The sequence below is a fragment of the Camelus ferus genome, chromosome 14 (assembly GCF_009834535.1).
Source record: "Camelus ferus isolate YT-003-E chromosome 14, BCGSAC_Cfer_1.0, whole genome shotgun sequence".
NCBI classification, from domain to species: domain Eukaryota; kingdom Metazoa; phylum Chordata; class Mammalia; order Artiodactyla; family Camelidae; genus Camelus; species Camelus ferus.
In genome coordinates this window covers 4,372,627-4,396,119 of record NC_045709.1, presented here as the reverse complement: position 1 = coordinate 4,396,119, position 23,493 = coordinate 4,372,627, and the positions used below count along the sequence as shown (strand labels likewise).

The 23,493-nt window shown below is 41.1% G+C and overlaps 1 protein-coding gene across 1 annotated transcript in view; it reads right to left on the bottom strand.

Moving 5' to 3' along the window:
- Window positions 1-19,184: 19,184 nt before the first annotated feature.
- AKAP11 (A-kinase anchoring protein 11) overlaps window positions 19,185-23,493 on the bottom strand; it is a 47,236-nt gene continuing 42,927 nt past the window's right edge. The window contains 1 exon segment of the mRNA XM_014551997.2: window positions 19,185-23,225. Coding sequence (XP_014407483.2) covers window positions 23,085-23,225 — 141 coding nt within the window. The 3' untranslated portion in view covers window positions 19,185-23,084.

Below are 23,493 nucleotides of genomic sequence, written 5' to 3'. Positions count from 1 at the left end.
CCATAATTTCAAGACTATTTAATACAATAATTCACCAAATGGTATAAGGTATTAATTAAATGAAATAAACTATTAACCTCAATAATCTAGACCCATTTAAGGAATGACGGAGGATAGGAAGAAACTCTGACTCTTCAAAAACAAAATAAGATCTATCATTTCAACCAGATCAACAAATTATTGTCAAGTACAGCTCTTGGAAGTTAAACAGGAAGATTATACAGAGCAGTAATGTCACACCACATACCATTTTTTTTGTAAACAGACACCTGTAACAAAACTTGATGCTTAAGAAGTTTGTTTCCTGAAAGTTGAACACAAGCCCTACGCTCTGTAAATCCTATCTGTATAGATGGTAAAAACATAAAACTACTATCGACCCCTTTCTGAACTGCAAATTCCAAATTAAATTCAAATAAATTAATTTGGAAAGTCCCTTGAATTCTCTGGAAAGGAATTCGATCTGTGGGTCATTTTTCTGAGTCTTGTCGTGGCCACTGGCAATATTTTATAGTGACACATTCCTAAACAACTTGAACAAGGAGGGAATAGAATAATCAAAGGCAATTAACCAAGTAATAAGCAAACAGATCTGCCTGAAGATAACAGTTTTAAAAGTATACTTTTAAGAAGACTGAAGACGGTAAGGTTTTATTTATCCCACGTTGTTAAACTATGAGTTTGTCTATACAAGCGCATTCTCCAGATAGCAACTGATTTCCCCTTTAAATGACAACACTTCCGAAGTTATCTAGATGAAAATTATTTTAACATGTACTACACGCTTCCTCACTAGTTTACCTGAGCCCCTTGATCATGTCTTTGCTAAGCCTTTTTTCCTCAATGACTGAAGATGCCCGAATATTAATATTTATTGTGATATTAATAGTACAATTTGTCCACAGGGTTGCCTGGAGTTCCTAGGGTTTTATTTGTAGACCCAAATGCTATGCTTTCTTAATTCTAATGTGTCCCTTTCCATGGTTTGTCTCTTTTTCATACAATTGTCTGTATGCCTCCCTCTAGCAGGCGTTTCCCCTACTAGTTTGATGTAAAAAGAAGGTCCTATTATTCCCTTTTTTCCATTATGAAATGACACGTGTTGACACCATAAAACCTGAAAAAATATGGAAGTTGTTTTAATTAATGGACAATTTCAAAACATTTACCTATTCAGACACAGATGTTTCTTCCTTGTCTTTTTTTTTTATTTAAATCATAGATTTGCTTTGAAGCACATTTTAAAAAAAGCAACAGATGCAGTTATAACAAATAAAAATGTGTATTCTGTTTTTTTGTGCTTAACATAACAGAATTTTTAAGGGTAATAATATTCCATCAGAGAGATCTTTTTCCACTAAAAAAAGGTCTTCTAATAGCTCACCCATGGTAATCTCCACTTTCCACACCATACTGAAGCTGAATTCTAAACATTGCATCACATCCCCTCAAATAAATCCACCTCCCGAAGCAGGAGTGAAAAATGTAGAGTTTATGGAAAAATAAGGAAGAATTTGCTTCATCATTTAAAATTTGATAATAGCCACCAAAATGAAAATGCATTAAAATGACCATTGGAACATTGTTTATAACACAAAGCCTGGAAGCAATATTAATATTCCATTTATAAGGGACTGGATTTATGTGTATACACACACACACACACACACACACACACATATATATGAAATGAAATATTATGTTGCCATTTAAAAGAATTATATAAGTCTATAATGCAGATATGGAATGATTGCTAAGATATGTTATAATCTGAAAATATAAGGTGCAAAATAGTACATATGTTATAAATGTGATGTGTGTGTATATATACATGTGCACACACCCATGTATTTCAGGTTCAGAGAAAGGGAGGCATACATATATATGTTCTAGAAATTCAAACTGATTCTGGAAGAATACAGAAAAACTGTTGACAGTAACTGTCTCAGGCTGAGGCGGCACTGGGAGGCTGGCAGGGGTTGGGTTTCATTTACGTTCACCCTCTGGTACTCATAGAGGGTTGTGGTTGTGACTGTCGCTTTACCATGTGTATATATATTATTCTTTCAGTTCTTTTAACACCAACATGAATAATTCATTTGGTTTTCAAAAGCATAATAACAATAGTGGAAGCATTATTTACTCTGTGCCAGGCAGTAAGCGCTTTTACGTGTATAATCTCGTTTAATCCTCACAATAACCCTGAAAGGTACACACTGTTACTATCTCCATCCTACAGATGAAGAAAGTACGATCCAGGCGAGTTAAGAAATCTACCCATTATCACACCTCTGGGGCACAGCAGAGCTGAGATTTAAACCCAGGCAGATTGCCCCCCACCCCAAGCCTGCCTTCTTAAGCCCGAAACATATGGGCTATAAGCACAGAACAAAAACAAAAGGCATAAAGCCATTTACAAAGTCAAAGCAGATTTACACAAATAAAATTAATCGTTCATTTTCAGGGAAAAAAAACTTCCACCCAGGTACAAGGATACTGGTGCATATTTTTTTTCCACGTCTCCTAAAAATCTCAAAACTGGAAGTGACAGTGTAGTGGTGAGCGATAGCTGCCTTCCCCCTGAAGAGAATCATGCTGGATATTTCTAATGTATATATAAAGGACTTTTTACATTGTTATCACTGGAATATCTGGGAAAACACTCCTCTAGTGTGGAAGCCCTCAGCACGCTACCCCTATATCCCTTCCTGGTCCTTTTCCCACGTCTCGCCACAAGGGCCACCTCGTCGCAGAAATCATCGTGTAGATCTACTCAGGGTCCCTGAGGACCAGCCCTCTATGTCCCACTCCTATGCTCTGCTGACCCTGAACCACTCTTTCAACTGTGTGTTCCCACCCGTCACAGTCCTAGACATCCTTCAAGGTCATGACCAAATTGCACCTCCCAGAAGAAAATTTTCCTGATCATCTACATCAAAGCTCACCTTTCCCTCCTCTGGAGCTTTCTTAACACTCCGTTCAATAGAAATGCAAGCACAAGTCAATGATGCAAAGGAAATGTAGACTAGAAAAATGCCAATTCACCAGTTCCCTCTCCTTTGCAACGTGGGTCTCAGGGCAGCAAGAACACAATATTTCCATTATTTGCACTACCACCCTCACACTGTCTGGCACAATATTTGAATAACTATTCAACGAAGGTTTGCAAAGAATGGCATACAGGGAATGGCATGAGTCATTAAGAAAACCCAGGGCAGATGGAAACACAGGGGGTATGAGCAGTCACCACTGGGCTCTGGGGTGTTAGTCATCTTTGCTCTGCTCCTAGGAGGAGATGTCCTTCACATGAGAAGCAGGGACTTGCTGCCAAAGGTAGTGTGTGTTTTTAAAGAAACAGAGGTGCGTCGTGCTTTAGGGGGACTCATGTAACACTGCCTCCAAACAACGAGGTAGACCTGGGAATCCTCAAGGCCACTGGAGAATTGCTAATGGCATAAGATGAGCTTCCGTTCACCTTGCTCCTCTCAGCCTCACCCCCAGGTAGTGTGTGGTGTGTGTTCAGGGTGGAAAGGTCTTGGCATGATACATACCAACTTGATATTAGCAAGAGGAGCTTTGGTTGTTGTTACTGTTGTATCTTATGGGTACTTGGCTCTGAAGAATATTAAAGATCCAACGTTAACAGAGCTTGTCCGCATCTAAACAAGAAGAGAAGCTGTCCTCACTGCAGGATGAAGCAGAACCCTAAAGGAGAGAGGGAGAAAGGGCAAGCGGGCAAAAGGCCGAGAGGAAAGGGGGCTTCTGGAAGCCTGGGCAAGGTCAGCTTCCCTTGTCCCAAGAAGACCCTGGAGGATTCCCCAGAGAAATGCTCGCACCACATTCTGCCTCCGGGTGTGCTCCTAATTGGCTGTGAGGAAGAAAGGATCCTCTGATGATGGACCAAGCCAGCCCATGAGCCTTGGCAACCACTGCAGGGTAGGACCCCAGAGCCAGGTCTCGGCGTGTAACGCTTAGTAGCTGAGTAGCCGTCTAGATGCGCTCTGACAGTCCGGGAAGAAGAAATGGGTGAGGGGTGAGCACGGCATCCCTCTGAGATCTCGCAGAGAAAAGGGATGAAGGAGGTGACTGCAAGGTCAGTGCTGGGTGGCAGGAAGCCCAGAGGAGCATCCTGGGGGAGCAGACAGGAAAGTACCTCCTCGGTTGGTGGGGAGGCTGGAGAGGAACTGGAGAGAAGTGCAGAGCAGCCTGAGGCCAGAAGAGAGGGCCCAGGAGAAACAGGCGAGGAGGCAGATCTGTACAGAACCCGGGATCAGCATCCCAGAGGCAAGGCCCCAGCTCCGCCTGGTGCTTTGTTCAATCCAGACAGATACGCACAGATCTTTCTTCCTTATTTATGTCTCCATCCATTGGACACTAGCCCTCTTGTAACTCGGTTTCTTGGTTTATGTACCTAGTTTCTCCAGTCAGATCATCGTGGTACATTTTTAGGAGCTCTATGAATTTAAAGGAGGGAAAAAAAAACCCTTCAACATTCGTTTCCTCAGCCATGAAATGGGGATGATGGTATAAAGTTACTGTGAAAACGGAAATATGTGAAAGGCTTTTTATCAAACTAGACAGAATTTAACCAACATAACTTACTTTATTGGTGCTGTGAACATTACTTTTATCATCATCATTACAGACCTCGAGTGGAAACTCAAAGGAAGTCTTCCCACGGACGGATCCTTTCTAGATGTAGATAACCACAAAAATTGTTGGAATTGCTGTACCGGAGATGTTGGAGTTGCCTGGTGCACACTGGCCTCAGATTATTTCAGATGTGTGTGTGTGTGTGTGTATGTGTGTGTGTGTGTGTGTTTCCTTCTTTACTTTAGGAAAGAAACAACAAATTCCTCCCAGGTGGCAGCAAGAGGATTAAAAGTACAGCCCATCTGCACTCTTGCCTCAAATGGAAAAAAAAAAAAAAAAAAAGACAGCAATCCCATTTCAAATGAATCTTTGCCATAAACCTAGTAGCAGATGGAAAAAGCCTGGTGAGACGAAACACAACCTCCCCGATCCCCACTAAAAATAATCAATAGAGGGCAAAGTGCTGAAACACACGAGTGCTTCCAGAATGCTACGGAGTGTGCCAGGAGCCACACCTGGAGGATGGCTGCTGCTGACAGTGGAGCCTGCCAGCGGATGATTCCCCAGGGGAAGCTCCTGTACGTCTTCTGCAGACATGAGAGAAGGTGTATGTGTTGGGGGAGGGAGGACGGGGACAGAAGGGGTGACCTGGGACATAGAGGAGGAAGAATAATCAAAATGGATAAGATGGGGCTACATATGATCATAACTAGAGATTCCTGGCCATGAGACTAGACATTCAGCAGCTTAAAACTGCCGTAATGTCTAGGAGTATATGTAATTTGTGTTGTTAACACAAATTAGAAACACTACCAGATGCATTCTGAAAAGGTAAACAGATGTTCAGTGATGGCGGAAGAGCCAAGGCAAATATGGAAACTGAGGAAGAGCCAAGGAAAACAGGAGCTGGCTGCCTTCGTGCTGGGCAGGGCTCATGTCCTGGGTGCTGTGTACTGTGGGGGCATTTGCATCATCGCTGTGGACTATGCAGCAAGAATCAGAAGCTGGTACTGGATGTGCCTCTGTGGGTTCGGTGTGTTGACACAGCACGCTTGTGCTTCGGTAACAGACTCTCAGTCTAATCCAGTTAGAAATGGTAGAAGGCAGTCATCAAAGAAAACGGGAGAGATGTTTACCCTCCTGCAAGTCCACGTGGGGACACACACACACACAGACACACACTCAACACCCTATGCAAACACAGAGCCACTCCCTTCCCATTCCTGCAACCCTGGCCCTCCCTGCACAACCCCTCTCTAGATAACAGCCAGCCCAACTCCATAGCCAGCCCTCAGCTTGGCTGTCCTTGAGTCTTCTCTGACCCTCTCTCAGGAAAGTCACCAGAAGTTCCCAAGGAAGCAGCTGAGATGACTCAAGATTCCCTTTGATAGGGACTGAATTCAGAATGACCTCTGCCCTCGCTCAGATGTGCCTGTGGCCCAGAAGCCCTGCGGCTCCCAGGAAAACACTTTGGTGATGATTCTCTCAGATGATCCCTAGTCCGTCGGTGGGGTGTGAACACCTGCCTCTCTGTACATGCCCGGGCTTTCTACGTTACAGAATAAACTCAGAGAGATGTTGAAGATACAAATTATTCTGTCAGGCTTTTTTTTTTTTTTTTAACCACTTTGTCCCACATTCATCAGGCCATTTGGAAATTTCTGGTTTTGATGGCTGGAAATGGTAACTCTTGAAATTTGAGGGTGTGTTGGAGCCTGTTAAAAATGTGGACTCTTGGAGCATCTTTTAGTGGCAGAAAGTCCCAGAAGTTCACCCACAAAACCACAACAATGGGGACATATCAAAGGGATATAGAGCCAACTTAAAGAGTTCCCAATGGACAGAGCTGGAGCAATTTGATGAACAAAGTAGTATTGGATTATAACCCAGTATCCTTGAGTCCATAAATATAAATAAATGATTGAATAGATGAGGGAGAATAGACACATTTCCTAAGCAGAAGAATCCCAAATGCTACCCACCCAAGGAGCTGGACTGTAACTCCTCACTCCTTACATGTGGGTTACCCACAATGACTTCCTTGCCAAAAATACGGAATGAAAATGTGGGGGAAAAGAGTAACTATGGTGGAAAAACCTGTCCAAAACATCTCAGCTCTGTGATCAAGGTGAACAGCACCAGTGAGTCATGTTGATAGTACGAACCCCTGATGGGATGTGATGAGGACAATTTACCTCTGTGGTCTTCCTTCCCGAAACCCATAACCCCAGTCTAGCCAGGAGCAAAACATCAAACAAATCCCAACTGAGAGACAGTCTACAAAATACTCTCCAGTACTCCTCAAAACTCAAAAAGGTCATCAGAAACAAGGGAAGTCTGAGAACTACATTCAACCCCTCATAATAGCTTATGAAAAAGAATATGGAAAGGAATATACACATATGTATAGACGAACCACTATGCTGTACACCAGAAACTAACACATTGTGAAATGACTGTACCTCAATTAAAAAAAAAAAGAAATAAAGAAAGTCTAAGAAGTTGCCACAGCCAAGGGAAGCCTAAGGAGACATTGACCTGATAATTAAATGTTATGTGGTATCCTGGACAGGATTCTGTGTTGGAAAAGGGACATAATGTGAACACAGCGTGAACCTCTAGTTAATAATAATTGGTTCATTCATTGTAACACATGTACCATACGAGTGTAAGATATTCATAAAGAAAACTGGGTATGATCTTTGCAACTTCTCTGGAAATATAAAACCATTCTAAAGTGAAAAGTTTAAATAAAGAAGTTGGGATTCCTGGGCAACCCATCCCCGGAGGCTGCAATTCAGGAGGTCTGGTGCGAGGATCGTCAACGTGCCTGTAGAGGAAACTAACTAGGTGATTCCACTGCAGGTGCCTGCATGGTCTTTTAAAAGCTCCACTCCAAACAGCAGTTCATACTGTACAGCACAGGGAACTATATTCAATATCTTGTAGTAACTTATGGTTAAAAAGAATATGAAAACAAATACATGTATGTTCCTAGGTGACTGAAGCATTGTGCTGTACACCAGAAATTGACACAACTTTGTAAACTGACTATACGTCAATAAAAATGTATCAAATTAAAACAAAATAAAATGCTACATTCCAGATATATTTAAGCAGAAAAGTAAATGGCCAACATGTCTACCTCCCTCTGCTCTTGGGTGCCAGAGGCTCAGAGTTTGGCAATGACTGACCCATCCCTGCCTGGCCCGCGAGTAGCCTTCCCCAGTGCTGGACCACTCTGAAAATGTCGTCCTATTATCCCATGGCATTCATCAGAGGCCACGTTTCCTCAGGTTGTCAAAACCCCCAAGTAGAGTCACATTCACAAAGATAAGCTGTAAACTACGATGGTGGTAACAACCTGTCCTGTGGCCTCCAGCTCTGCGAGCTAGCAAAATAAAGAAAATAAAAGGGAAATAAAAGACATTGCTTCCAGCAGCCCTCAAACTGAACATAACATTACATGGACAAAGCTATCCATTCACCGGGGAGGGAGCAGGGGAGGCGATGTTATGGGCACATCTTCAAAGCTTCCCCCATGAGCAATTAATTGTACATGATCTAACAGTATTCTCCGAAACCCTAGGATATTTACTCTATATTTGGTCAATTAAATGAAATAGAATTTTAACTGAGTGGTCTTCAATTTTGTTTTGACTTTCTAAATGTCTTCTTAATTTCCTTTGTTATATACAGGAAAATTGCTCTTTTTGGTGAACAGCTCTCTGAGCTTTGACAAATGCATAGAGTCATGTAACTCTCTCATAATCAAAACATAAAATGACTGTAATCGACTTTTTTGAAATAGATTTTATGTTGGACATCTTCCCGTATTGGGATGGAAAAATCTGCCTCTTTCATTTCAGTGTTGTATGGTGTTCTACAACATAAAATTAGCATAACATATTTGTCAACTTCTATTGTTGGACATTTAGACAGTTTTCACTTTTACGAACAATCCCGCAATAAATACACAGGACACACACACGAGTATTTGCATCCTTGTGTATGTCCACAGAATTAAATTCCTCAAAGTGGAATCTCCAGGTCACGGGAGCTGGTGCAATGTTAATGTTGATAAATAACACATGGCTACATCGTCCTCCCACAAGTGAGCCTCAGTGCAGAGTCCCACCAACAATCCATGAGAGACTCTGTCTCTTCATTGACAACTATGGGTGTCATCAAACATCTAAACATTTGTTAATCCGGAACTTGGGGAAAGATCATAACTCATTTTAATTTAGAGCCATGCTTATGATACTGAGCATCATTCACGGGCTTATAGAATATTTTCCCTATGAACTCCCTTAAACCCATTATTCTGTTGAGTTAACGTCCCCCTCACCTCTGAGTGGTCTTCAGTTTTAAACAGGAGCCTTGGGACTATTAAACTGTTTAGCTGATGAGGATGAACATAGATGGCTGTTATACATCTTACTGGAGCACTAGAATAAGTTGCTATAGTCTATTACAGAACAGTTGGTTTGTGTCTTTATTATTTTCTCAGTGAATAGTTAGTGCTTTGATCTCTTCATTTTTATAGCCTGTTGGGTTTTTTTGTTCTGTTTTGTTTTTGGTGGACATGTTATTCATTTCCTGTGAAGATGACATTTTCATATTGACAGGATGGTCAATTACTCCCAGCCTATATCATCTGTCTTAATTTACAGACTTTCTTGAAGCATCAGGCAAAACATAATTCTGTGAGTGTGTGGGTGTGTGTGTGTGCATGTGTATATTAACCAAACCAGCCATACTGAAGACAGCCCTGTGAGAAGAGGCAATGAACACAAACACATGCTGTCTTGAATTACCAGTCCATCAGCCATCAGCACTTTCTCACTTGTCCCCCAACCCATGCCTCAGCATGGGGGTCAGACTAATGAGCTTGTCCCGTGAACCAGCAATAGCCTCTCCTGACGTTTTCATGGCTAATTCGTTTTCTTGCTCCTGGGAATAAATGATAACACTCTCTGTTTTTGACTAAAATGCAATGGATTTGAGCCTAACCAACCTCCAAGGAGGGCTAACCGTAATATCTGAGAGGCCAGCAGTCTTTCAGAGGGTTGGTGAGTAGGCTGGCTTTTGGAAAACAGCCTAGAGTTGGAGATTTTTGGTCTGTAAGAGAGAACCATGGGGAAAAAAATTCATTGAAGAAATTTAGTCCAAATCCACGTTGCCAACCTCAAATGATGAGTTTCCATATAGAAAACACAAATAAAGACAAGGACAAGATAAAGTTCATTCCCCAGACTCCTCTGCTCCATGAATCATCCCAACCAAGTAACCAGGATATTTCCGTCCACAATACCTCAAAACAGACTCAAATGGCATTGAAATCAATTGTATTTCCCCATTTTTAATGGCACAAAGTTCATTTGAGTTAAGCAAATGACATCACACAAGGGGAAGAAAAATAGTAACATTTAGCAGCATATAACCATGGGGGACACTTTCAAATACGGCATTTTGGATCTATAATAGTTATTGAACCACAAAAGAGCCTGCAAATGCCAAAGTCAGGATTGTAGCAAAGCAACTGATCAGAATCCCAAATCCTGTTTCCAGATAATTTGTTTCTGATACAAATTATTCCCGGTATTTAAAGACTACTTCCGATCAGAGTCACTAATTAATCCTCACAGAGCTCAGTATGGATAAATGGAAACATTTGCCTCTTTATGCAGGCATGATGGAAGGAACTACAGGGAACTAAGTTGATCAAGGAGCAAATCAGAGGAGAACCACAAATTCAAATGAAGAATTTGTCTCCTGATTCTCAGCTTAAGCCATTTGTTTCTGCATTACTGAGAAATTGCCACCGAGATAAGAAATAGGTCGAGCAGAAATCACACAATGGAATGCTTCCTGGTATTTGGGCTCAGACATCTGAGGTCGCCTTTTGGTTTCTGACTCTTTTTGACATCTTTCTTTCCTGGAAATGCTAACAGACTTGTCTAGGATGGGAAGGTAGGGCAACAAATACTGGCCCAAAGGGAAAAGACCAAGTTGTTATATCCTGTGTTCTGTTAGACCACACAGGATGTAGCTCCCTCAGGACAATTGTTCAAGACAAATCTACCATCTTGCTGTGGCTCATCAAAGCACCTTCTAGGATCAGCAGCATTAAATGCGTGTTATGCAAACTCTGAGTGTGTACCAGTCACTCTGATAGATGCTGAAGATATAAAGACCCATGAGACACCTTCTCTCACAAGAAGTCCAGTACAGGGTGATGCAAGAAAGCCTGGCCATCCTCTTGGAATGCCACAGCTCTCCACTTAGTTGGAGAACCATCTGCCATTGAAATGACCACACTTCATCGATGCTCTACAGCAGAGCTGATCAATAGCGGTACAATGTGGGTCACAAATGCAAGCTATGCATGCAGTTTCCATTATCTAATAATCCCATTTTTTAAAAGTTAAGAAAAAGGTGAAATACATTTGAATATATTTTTAATTTAAATTGGTATTTCCAAAATAGTATCATTACAACACCTAATCAATAAAAATAAATTTTAATAAGATTTTTTGCATATCAAATCTTTGAAATCTATGTATATACTATACTTAGTGCACATCTGAATTTGGACCAGCCCCTTTTCAAGTGCCCAGTAGCCACCTGTGTCTAGTGACTACCATATACCATCACAGCTCTAGATCGCTGGCTTGGCCTCTCCTCTTTTACTCTGGGGAGCTCAAAGCATTTGTTCAAACAAAAAGATAACGTATTAGTTTCCTGCTGCTGCTATAACAAATTACCACAAATTTAGTGGCTTAACACAACACACATTTCATTATCTTTCTATTCCGTAGATCAGAAGTCTGACTCAGGTCTCACTAGGCTAAAATCAAAGTGTCATCAGGGCTGCATTTCTTTTGGAGACTCTAAGGGAGAATCCACTTCCTAGCCTTCTCCAGCTTCTAGTGGCTGCCTGCACTCATTGGCTTTTGGCCCCTTCCTCTGCCTTCAAAGCCAGCAATGTTGCATGCCTCTGACTCTTCCTCATTAATCACATCTTCCCCTAACTACTGCTGGGAAAGATTTAAGAAAATTAGATTGGGCCCACCTGGATAATCCAAGATAATCTCAATTTATCACATCTGCAAAGTCCCTTCTGCCATACGAGGTAATGTATTCACAGGATTTGGGGATAAGAACTTGGACTCGAGGCGCCACTATTCTGCTGACCACAGGTATCAAGGTTGGACTTCTTTTTTCTTTATTACAGAGAAGAGTAAACATTTAAAATTGGAGACTTAGAAAAACCCATCCGGTTACCCTGGAAAGGCAACACCCCTTTGCCCTTGAGCTCATGTAGAAAAGAAAGATAGGAATTTGGAACAGAGAAAACGACTTTCATGAAGTACTACCAAAATGACCTTTATCTCAGGATGAGCGTTTCTCTCAGATGCCACTGGCCATTCATTCAAAAAATATTTTAAGATTTCCTAGATACCAGACTCGTGCCAGTCCTGCAAAACCACCACAACAAAATAGCAAGAGGAAAATCATGATGTAAGGTTATCATCCTTTTTCAAAGGTAAGGTTTTTTTTTCATCATTAGGATTTTATTTTGAAACCTACTTAGCATGTTGGTAGCACACTAAGAGTATGGTATCTTTTTAAAAATAATGTTACTCATTTTCCAAAGTGAAGAAACTACAGGTGTGTCTGCTATAGAATATTCTCAGCTCTTTAAATAATCGTAATTATCAATGAGAAGAAATAACCTAGGAAAATCCCAGATGAAGAATAATCTTTTTAAAAATCCCTCTTTTTGTCAGAATCATTAGTATATGGAGCCAGAGGTCAAGGTGAAAATATAAGCAAAGACCAATACATACTAAATTTTCTTAGGAAAATTGATTTTTAAAGACTTAAAAGATTATGAAGCAATTATGTGTGTATCCACATATATAAATGCATCTTTTGCTGCGAGGTTGTGAGTTGCAACAATTTTCTGCTGAGAATGCATGTTGTCTGTCACCTGGCTTATGGCCTTGGCACCTTTGGGAAGCACAATCATAAAAACAGAGACTCTCGGGGCAGGAAGGAACTCCGGATCACGAAGTCCAGCTCAGTCATTTTACAGATTAGGAAACGTGCTACACTGGGAGATCCAGTGACCTGCTCCAAGTCTACAAGTGACTAGTGGCTCAACTGGTACCAGAACCCTAGACTCCAAACCCCCAGGGCATTGCTTTTCCCACTGGCCTGTTGGGGAGAGGCAAAACTCTCTGTCCACTCATCTATCCATCCATCCATCTGCCCATTTATCCATCCATCTATCCATTCATCAGTCCACTCATCCATCCGTCCATCCATCCATCCACCCATTCGTTCAAAAACCATTTGCGAGACCCATTATGCGCCAGATGCTCCTCTAGGGCTGAGAACACAAGAGAACCAATGCAGCCAAGTTCCAGCTCTCAGAGAGCTTCTGAGCTAGGGGATGGAGAGATAACAAATATATACCTGTCTCAGGTGGAAAGGGGCTAAGAAGGAAAATAAAGCAATGTAAAGGGATAAAGAGTGCTAGAAGGAAGTTGCTGTTTCACACGTGTGGTCAGGACAGCCATCTGGATAAGGCAACACTAAGCAAAGCCTGTATTTCAAGTAAAATTTAGAGTACACTTAGAAAAAAGGCTAATTATAAATGGCATGGATGTGATTAAATGCTAATAGAAAATTCCCCAAAGCTCCTGAGGAGTGACTGAGGGTGTAGGTGGAGGCAGGTGGGAATGGGTAAGATAAGAAGGAAGGAGGTGGATTGAACACACAAAGAAGGCTGGTGGTGGCAGCCTGTGGTCTGCTCACCCGAGTAGGACATCACTGCACAAGGAGCCCCCTGGACTTACCTCTCCCGTGTGCCTGGCACGGTCCAAGGGGTGCCCGGGGAGACAGGTCTCATGATCACAGGGCAGTAGTTCACCCCCTGAAGCTGAAGGGTGAACTTGAACAGCAGTGACCAAAGAATTGAGGAAACGATCTAGATTCTGCCTGGGGATGGAAGTGGATAGACCAGCAAGAAAAGACCCTAAAAGTCAGGCTAGATTAGGAGCTAGCTTATTTGAAACAAGGAATGCCCCAAGAGACTGAGATGGTTCAAACAGTCAGGCTGCTTGTGCCTTGGAAACACTTCGCAGTTTTGCTTGGGTTTTTTATAAGCCGTAGACTGTGCTGCTGTACCACCTAGAGGCTCAAAGTAAGACTGCAGCTTTCGGGGAGCAGAGTGCATCACTTGTGTTTCTGGACCGGGAGTTTGGGCTTCCGTGGTTCCTTCCCAGAGACTACCTCTTGTTGTAACAAAGCGCCACATGCCCCGGCGTTGCTTACGTGCACTGACACGTTGTGAACCCCGTGGGAGAGGCTGCCGGGTATCTGCAGAGGGGCTGTGTGTCCAACCCTTCAGCTCTATGACCAGTCCAGCCTGACAGGGGCATGTAAGTTGCCAAAATGACCGCCTTAGCCCAGAGCTCAAGCATCTCAGATCCTGTCCCTTCACGCCGAATCACAGGGCAGCTTTCCGGGAGATGAGCAGTTCCCCACTCCTGGCTGAGGACCACACTGGCCGGGCTGCAGCTTTGCCCCTCTTCCACATCCTCTGGCTAAATGGCGTCCTTTCACCTCCTGGCATATACTCCTGCTAGCCACTCTGGCTCTGGCTTAAAGCCTCCTTCTCCTCCTCCATCTCCTCCCCTTCTCTGCCCCATCTCCCTCCATCCTCTTCCTCTGATCCAGTCCCTTTGCAGGGCAACAGGCTCTTCTTGCTACGTCCAGGTAAGAGTGGATAACCTAGCTTCCGTCAGGAGCAGGGGTGGGAGTCCAGATGTTGGAATATGGACCAGAAGACTCAAGACAGACATAGAGCTAAGACAGGCCGTGGCAGTGGCTTCTCTTTGACTCTGTGTATGGACAGCAGTCTCCTCCCTGACCCCCACCCACCCCAATTCTAAAAGACTGACAAGCAGAAAACCCAGGTACTGTGTATCTTTTCCAGGGAACAATTCAAGAAACACACACACACACACACACACACTCAAGTTTACAGGGTTCAGCAAATGCCTTCAAAGCCAAAACTGACTTCAGAGTCTGCTTACGCCTCTGCATGTCTGTCTTCATTAGGTTTCTGGCTTACATATTCCTTGCCTTCATGCCAGCCTATCAGTGCATATAAAAAAAATTGAAATATTTTATCCAGAATGTTTATTTTTAATGGAAGGGTTGATTATCTACTGGCAAAAAATGGAAGTCTACAAACAAGCTGATTTATTGTGCTTTTCTTTAACTTCTTTACAGAGAATTTAATCGTGAAAGGTGGCCCATCTCTTGGTGACTCCTGTCATTTCGTATGAATAAGCCATCTTCCTTTTGTCAGACTCTGCATATTGTTTCAGGGAAATAATGACTGGAACTACACATACTTGATTCAAAGTCACAGCGGAGCAAGGTGGATCTTTCTGGAACGACTCTGATGGCTATGGAGTGTGGGTCACTTCCTGCCAATTACGAAGTTTCTTGAACATCTGTTAACATTTCACTTCCTTTCCCCACTCCTGAATGGAGGGCTACTTGTTTCTTCTGACACCTATCATCTGTCCTTCCTCTTGGACTGGGAGTCAGGGTGGGGAGGAAGGATAACTGACAGATGACGCAAAGGTGCCCAAGCTGGATGGCTGGGTCCACGTGTGCTGGAGTACGTAGGAGCAGTGCATGCTTGCTGGGGCCAGAGGGGCTCCATTTTATTTTATTTTTTAATTTTTATTTTTTGGACTCCATTTTAGACACACTAGATTAGAATGACAAGAGGACAAAAAGGGAAAGCCACCAGAAGATTGAAAAGGGGAATCTAGAGCTCGGAAAGGACATTTGTTCTTTTTGTAACTTTTTCTTCTCAGCATGTTCTGAGGGACACGGAAACCATACATGAAACAGCCTCTACTGCTACCAGCTTTGATGGGCAGGATTAGATTGAAGGCACGGAAAGAAGAAAATCAAACAGTGAAGCTGAGATAAATACCTCTGCCTGGTTTCTGGAAGCCACTCAGAGGCCCTTTTTACATCTTGTCCTTCTCAAAAGGTCTACTCAAAACACTTATATTGTAAAGACTGACAGCTGAACCGACTTTGGCTCAAAGCAACACCACCTAATGGGAATGCAAACCAAATATAATTGTGTATCAGTCAGACCGAGATATTTCCAGCTAAGAGAGTAGCCAGATTCATTGACTACCAAACTTGAAAAGCCTGAAGGTGATGTGGAGTTCTGAAAAATGTTTTTGACAAATAATTACGAAATAAGAGAAATCCCAACATATGAAATGTATGCAGGGGACGGAAAAACTGGAAGGAAACACACCAACATGTAAGCAGCTCTTGTCTCTACATGTTATTATGGGAGAATTTGTCATCTGTCATCTTCTCCTATTTTGGTTTTTAATGATGGTGACACAGTGAAGTGTAACGGATAGAACTTGAGCTTTGGAGCCTGGGAGACCTGGGAATCACTATGCCTGCTGTGTAAAAGATTTCAGCGCCCTGACCCTGAGTTTTCTCACATGAAAAATAGGAATAATGACAAGATTGATGTCTGGATTCAGTGACGTGAACTACACGCCACAAACAGTAAACAGGTTTATTATATGAACATGTATTGCCTTTGGATGGTGGCTCCATTTCTCTTTCATCTCCTATTTTGATTTTTTTTTTAACATTGATTCTTCCCTGTTTCCTTAAAGCTCAATTTCCTTCTTATGAAAGTCGTATCCACTTCAGCAGTTTTTCCTTCTCGGCCCAGGGAAGTGTAAACTCAGTCCATTAGAAATTACCTTAATTTTATGTTCACTCTTGAAAAAGAGTTTAGAAGGATGGATTTCTAGATTTGACTCTTTTTAACCAGCCCTTTGAAGTTATTCTGTTGGCTTTCGGCTTCTAGCATAACTGTGGAGCAGATTGCCAATCAAACCATTGTTCCGCCTGGTTGTTTTTAAGATGCTCAGTTTCGCAGTTGTTTTTTTTTAAATATCATATATGTGTATGTGTGTGTGCGCGCGCATGCATGCATACACAGTATGTAAAATGTAGACACAGAATTGCACAAAACCTATACAGTTTAACCACCACCCAAGTCAAGAAACAGAATACTGTTGACACCACGTTAGTCTTCTGTATATCCCTCCGCCCCAGAAGTAACTACTAACCTGACTTTCATGGTCATCATTTCCCGCTTTTTGATTCTTTCAAATCGAACATTTAACAATCATTCTAACAGCTTCTCTCTTTTTCCTCTGACAGTCCTTTTGACTCTTCAGAAGTCCACAGAATTTTAAAGGATTAACGGGAATCCCATTTTTAAGCCATTAATGGAATCGGCTGAGTGTCAATTCCTGCATTCGTAGACTATATGTAATAGGGAAAGAACCAAGTTTATGCCAAGAAAGCCATGAAAGTATAGTATCTGGAGGAAAACATTCAAGCCCATGGCTGGAAAAGGGCAGTGTGTATTCACAGACCCTTTCCTCCTCTGGAGGAAAACGTCAAAACATGGTTCAGTCGCGACGGACAAAGGAGGGAAACAGACTCACAAGTCCCTTCTGCTAGTTTACGTCCGTTCCCTTGAATCGTCATCCCTCGATACAGTTGGCGTGTAATGCTCAGCAATGCTCTTTGACACCGCGACCAGTATATTCCAGTGCAGTCTTCACTGGAGGCCGCGTAAGGTGGCCACACATGATTAGCCTATGGAACATCATGGCGCCGACCCTCCAGCTGGACACCCATCTCTCCACCACGAGTCCTGGGAAAACAGTCTCACAAAGCCAGGAAGCCACAATTCTCCATTCCTTTCTCTATATAAAATGTCTCATTAAAGTAGATCCTATGTCTGGTATTCTAATATGGCGTAGGATAATTCTGTTGAAAAAAGGGTGTAAATCTGACAGACCCTGTTCTTGGTAAACCTTGGCTGGCTCTCCCTTCTTCCTTCTCTACATAAACAACTATGCTTTTAACAATTAGGATTCTTCTGCTCAGGAACAATAAACTCACCAAGTCTAGTTTCTAGACTCTCTCTCCCCTCTGAGCAATCTGAGAGAAGGGAGGAGTTGCTGGAATAGCATTCAGATCTTCTAGGCACATCACTGTTCTCATCTGCTTGAAGTCGGAGCTGGCAACTCAAACGGCTCTCGGGCCCCAGCGGGCAACACAGATGGGCAGAGTGGGGGCGTGTCATGCCAGAGGCGAAAAGAAACGTAGGCCTGGACCAAAGGAGCCATCGTTTTCAGCTCCTGCCAAACAGCTGCCCACACAGGAGTCTAAACAATATTCCAGGGCCTGCAATGTTTCCAGGAAAGCTGAAATACGAGACTTATTTAAATGTGAAATCTCCTTATTTCTGGCAGTTATTTTAAAAATCAGATCTCACACTGGACCAAACCATAAGCACAGCAGAGGGCAGAATTCAGCACACAGGAGTCCGGTTTTAACCCTTGACTCTAAACTAAGAAATCTAGGTGTCTGTTTAAAAGAAGTGGGGAGGGAAGGAGAGACCTAAAAAGCCAAACCTGAGGCTTCAATCCTCTTGAAAATGTCTCTTTTCATCGCTTTTCAATTTAAAATACTACCCTCCTTGCCCCAGAGCACAAAAGCAAAACAAGACTGAAGTGATTACAACACTACAGATGATGGAGATTTAAAAATACGCGAACCCCACTCCCGGGGAGTGACCTTCCTGCACTCCTTCTGCTGTAACAATGCTGCAAAAGGCTGCTGGGTTTTCATTCCTACCCTTTCTACATAATAGTCATCTCAGATACATGACTCCTCTCCATCTTTCATACTTTAAAAAAATGTGAGGTAGTTCTTCAAGCCCTGTCCCTCACCCTCCTCCCCATCCCAGCTAAAACACAGGTCACAAATGATCCCAATGTGCAAAATCGTTCCAGTGTCATTTGTGACAACTTCCCATTCCTTTGGAAATCTTTTTCCTTTTTGGAATTACAGTCTGAGGAATCTTGCTTACTGCTTCTCAGCAGTTTTTAATTGTTTCACTGGTGACTGGGATGCATTCACACCCAAGCCACTGTGTGCAATCATGATTTCTCGGCATTGTGAAACATCCATAAAAAGCCAGAAAGTCGTTCTCTAATTTCATGCTTAAAATGCTTAATGACAAGGTCAAATTCCATTAGTAATAAACAACAAGCACCTAACTTTCAAGCGTCTGATGCTACAGAGCATGACAAAGGTGTGATCTTTGTATCCTATGAAAGATGTGCTCAATCCAAGCGGGAAGAATTTTCTAACGTGCTCATATTCAAGGCAATCACAATATTCTACTTTGCACTAAAATCCGAAACAGATTGGGCAAATAGCCTCTCAAGTCAGCATTCAGAGGTTCCTGAATGAGAAGTTAGGATCCAGGGTCCAATTAAAAATACTCCTAACGCCTCTTCTTGAAAACCACCTTAGAAGCACAGAAATTGCTCAACATGTCTTCCATCCCAGCATCTCTACTTATATGCCTTTGTTTTAGTTCAGTCCTGAGTATGTTAGCAAGACATTAGAGAAAGAAAACCAAGGCCAGACATCTCAAGTTTATTGGAGAATTCTTAGTTGGGAGAGAAAGATCACAAACTTAAACAGTTGAAAAAAGATAACAGAACAATTCATTGCAAATTATTACAAAAGTAATTTCTGAAATGTTTATTTTGAGCCATGGCTGAAACAAAATTTTAGTGCATCCTGAAGTTCATATTTTGGTAAATGAACATATTAAATTACTGAAAAGCAAAAAAAAAAAAAAAAAGTTACTGCTATACAAGATCTTACTGTATTAATTCAGCACAGTCAAATAAACAGCTACAATTATTCAAAGCTGCTTTTGCTATATATCTGGTATATTAAACAAGAATGTGAATTAACTTTTAACACTGCACAAGCAACCAAAGGTAGCAAATCCAGCAACAGTAAAACCTGATATTAAACAGCATTCAAACATTACAACAAAAACAAAACAATGAGCTTCTAGAACTACAATTCTGCCCATGTGAAAGGAATGTGCATGGATGGTAAAAAAAAAAATAAATAAATAAAGTGACAAGAGTGACTAACACTGTATTTGCATCTTCAGAGCAGGAATACAGTGCGTGAGTAAAGGTGTGTAGGGTCTTTTGCGAACAATGAGGAAAAAGCGCATTTCATTTTAGTACAATTTTGTAATCCCCACGGAAACTCTAATTCTCTTGTGCTGGTGACAGGAGGCGGGGTTTTAACTGGTAAGTATTTTCCCTACACCCTGGGTGCGTTGTTTTTTAAAAATTCTGTGGAAAGATTCCTTTGAAAAAAACATAAAATTTAAAGCAACAGACTGGTGGGAAGTTGATCATTTTAATTGTGGAAGAATAACATTTGCTAAATATTTAACTAAGAAGACATCTGAGTCTGGACTCTGATGAAGAGTCAAGGTTAAACTCTGCATCTGGGGGACGTGCACTGATGTCAAAGTCACGTGGGTAAACTATCTTTCACTTTATAAGTCGGGCATTTAATAAGTAATTAACCTCTCCCACCAGCAAAATAAAACCCTCATGTAAGCAAAGTGAAAGTATTATGAACTGAATTAATTCATAGTAAATATTCATAAGGGTCAGTGGAACAGTTTTCAAAATATGAAGATGTTCATCACATATATTCACTGAGTGAATATTCTCAAAGATTTTATTACTCCATTAAATTGTATCAAAATCACCCAACAGATACTGTGATTTTCTTCTGTGATTTATAAATGAATCATTCCTTCAGGAAATATTTTCAAAATCAAAATTAATAATACCCAAAATATAAATGTAATTTAAACTTGGCTTGGGAAAAGAAGAATGTGAAAGAATTGCCCCATTTCAGTCTGAAACAATGTTCTAAAAACCCCCCATCCGAGGCCTCCTCCTTCACTTTCTTTTTACAGATCCTGATGGTTCTGAAACTGATAAACAGAGAATTCAACCCAAAGCACATCACGATGTTAACAGTTCTGAGTAAGACATGGTATTTCATAAAGGCCAAAGTGTGCAGAATGGCAGTATTACAATGTCATAATAAAACTGTGTCAAGTAGATTTTTAATAAAATAAGACAGAGTTGGCCTCAACAGACAGAGCTGTTCTGAAGACTGAGTAACCAAACAGATCCAGAATGTCTTTGGAAAAATCACAAAGTGCCTTTACAGAAAGTTAAATTTAGACTATTCTTGATTAAAGATACTGCTCTAAACTCAAATGTTTTCTCTCTATATAAGGAAGCTTAACTCACGCTTCCTTGCATGTCTGCCAATACTCAGTATTTTTCTCCACACCTCTGCACTGAACTGAAACGAGGGTGGAGTTCCAGTGGGACCAGTGCTACGCACGCAAGCATCTAATGACTGGTCTGTCATGAGGGAACTCTGAATCCAGCCCAGCTCCAGAAAAGGCAAAGAAAACAAAGACATGAGGACAACCTTACCTCAGAATGATTATCACTGGGAGAGAAATAAACACACAACACCTTCAAGTACAGAAAGTTTTACAGAGCTAACACACTGTCACTTTAGTTTAAAAGAAATGCAGAACTCAGTTTTGCTGTTAGTCAAACCCATACATATGCTGAAGTGACTAAACACAACGTGATAGATATATATTTGTAAAACCTCAATCTAAACTTAATAATCCATTCATCCATGTTGTAACGACCCAGTTCCTGACATTTAAAAACCCAGTCCAGTGCCACTGCATCTCACATTCTGAGAAGTTAAAGGCAGAATCAATTCTGGTTATATATATATATATCCTTCCTGCATTTCTCCACCTTAAAAAATACCTGAAGAAATTTTAGGAAAACTTCTTCTTAAGGCCTGCTTGATTGCTTTATCTTAAATTGAGAAAAACCAAAGCTTACGATGTAGCCTCGAGATATTTAAATAGATTTTTGGCAATTTTTTCCCTCAAAAAGCAAATTTCTTCAAAAGCAATAAAATAATTTCTCTACCATAATTATTAATTCAAATTAACGTAAGTGCTCTTACTCTTTGTCCCCTGGCAGGTGCTATGTCTTCTAACGTTTGTGTAGCTTCCGGAATAGTCAGTACTCAAGAAAAAAAGGGAAAGTAACGGAACCAAACCAAAGCCTCCAACAAAAAGTGATTTACTCCAGATTACAAAATCGTTAATGGAAGAACCAAAAACTTACACATACACCCTCACGTACAAAACCAAGACACAAGCCTGGTTCTCTATTCAGGTCAACCTGCAGTTACTAAAGACAAGCAGAAAACACGGGGCCCAGAAAGATCCCATCAGAGGACTTTACAAAACAGAGCAGGTGCATTTTATTGGGGAAGGGGGTGGGGGAGTCTCATTTTTTTTCTAGACAAAGCTTATCTTTGCTTAAAGTGGAGTTTGTTTTTTGTTTTTTTTTTTTCAAAATTCCAACAATGAAAATCATTACTGGGCTCCTCTAAATGAATTTCCAAATTTACATTGATTTTTAAAATTTCAACATGAAGATTGAGCAGCCGAACAGATCCAGAATGTCTTTGGAAAAATCACAAAGTGCCTTTAAAGAAAGGTTCTCATTTATAGGATAAACTGGGGACCCAAAATAGTCAAAAAAATAAAAATAAAAATTCTTACTGCACAATCTTTATAGACATTTTATTTTAAAGCACCTTTTTTAATGTTAACAGTGGGTTTCTAACCAAGAAAAGAGTAAAATAAAAGAGGGCACCACGCACTAGCAAGGTTAAAGCTCTCCTTTACACACACACACACACATACACACACACACTCGCTTTCACGCCAGAACAGCTGGCGACATTAGCAAATAATGTCATTTGATGAAAGGCTGGGGAAACTATCACAGGATTTATAGAAACCTAAAATACTAATGCTTCTAAGAAATTAAATAGCTTTGGGGATTCCAAAAGCTACCAATAGCTGAACTACGAAAATAAAATTGACCCTTTAAAAATAGGACAAAAAAAATCAGGAAAGAAAAATTAGCCTCAATGCTATTTTTTGATGTCAATTTACTTATTAATAGGATACCATCTGCTTGCAAAGGAGCAAAATTATAACTCTTTATCCCTGGAATCCACCCTCAGCCACCTCAGTGCAATTTCTAGCAGCACAATTTGGATGCAAAAAGAATGCCGTCAGTCAATGTCCCTGAAAGCCTCATGGTTAGAATTCCTTCCAAATACATGTTCTCAGGGTCTTAACATACTACACATGTGTACAGAAGAATAAATGAATATAACATTTGACAGATTCCAAAAATATGGACTATATACACCGTGTGATGACACAATGCACTTAAAAAGCTACATTTACTTTCCTCCAGGTTCACTTTAAATGTTAATATTCACTATTCAAATATTACCCTATGCATCTTTATCTGTTTCTTCCTCTCCCAAAACAAATAATAAAATATTCTGGTTTGGAGTTTGTTCTACGCATTTTCCAAGAGCCAATCAAATAGGGACTTGCGTTTCTCCTCGCTGGAAGTCTTCTCCATCACCTCATAGTATTTAAGCACAGCCTGGAGGACATCTCCCACTTTCCAGCCTTTTTCTTGTAATCGTTTTGAAAGCTAGGAAGAAAGATACATCAAACAGTAACCAAAGACAATTTAGTAACAGTCAAGTTTTCATTTTTATTTTTATTATCAGATAAAGCTAAGAATTCTGCTGTTTGCAGTAGAGTATTATTTGCCAGTTAAAACAAACTCTTCTCCTCTAAACCACCACCCTTTACCCAAATTAAACATTCTTCCTTTCCTGGCCTTTACAAATAACACTCTTCCACAGAAGGACGCTTTGGGATTGCTGGACACAGAACTCCACAAACCTCACCCAGCG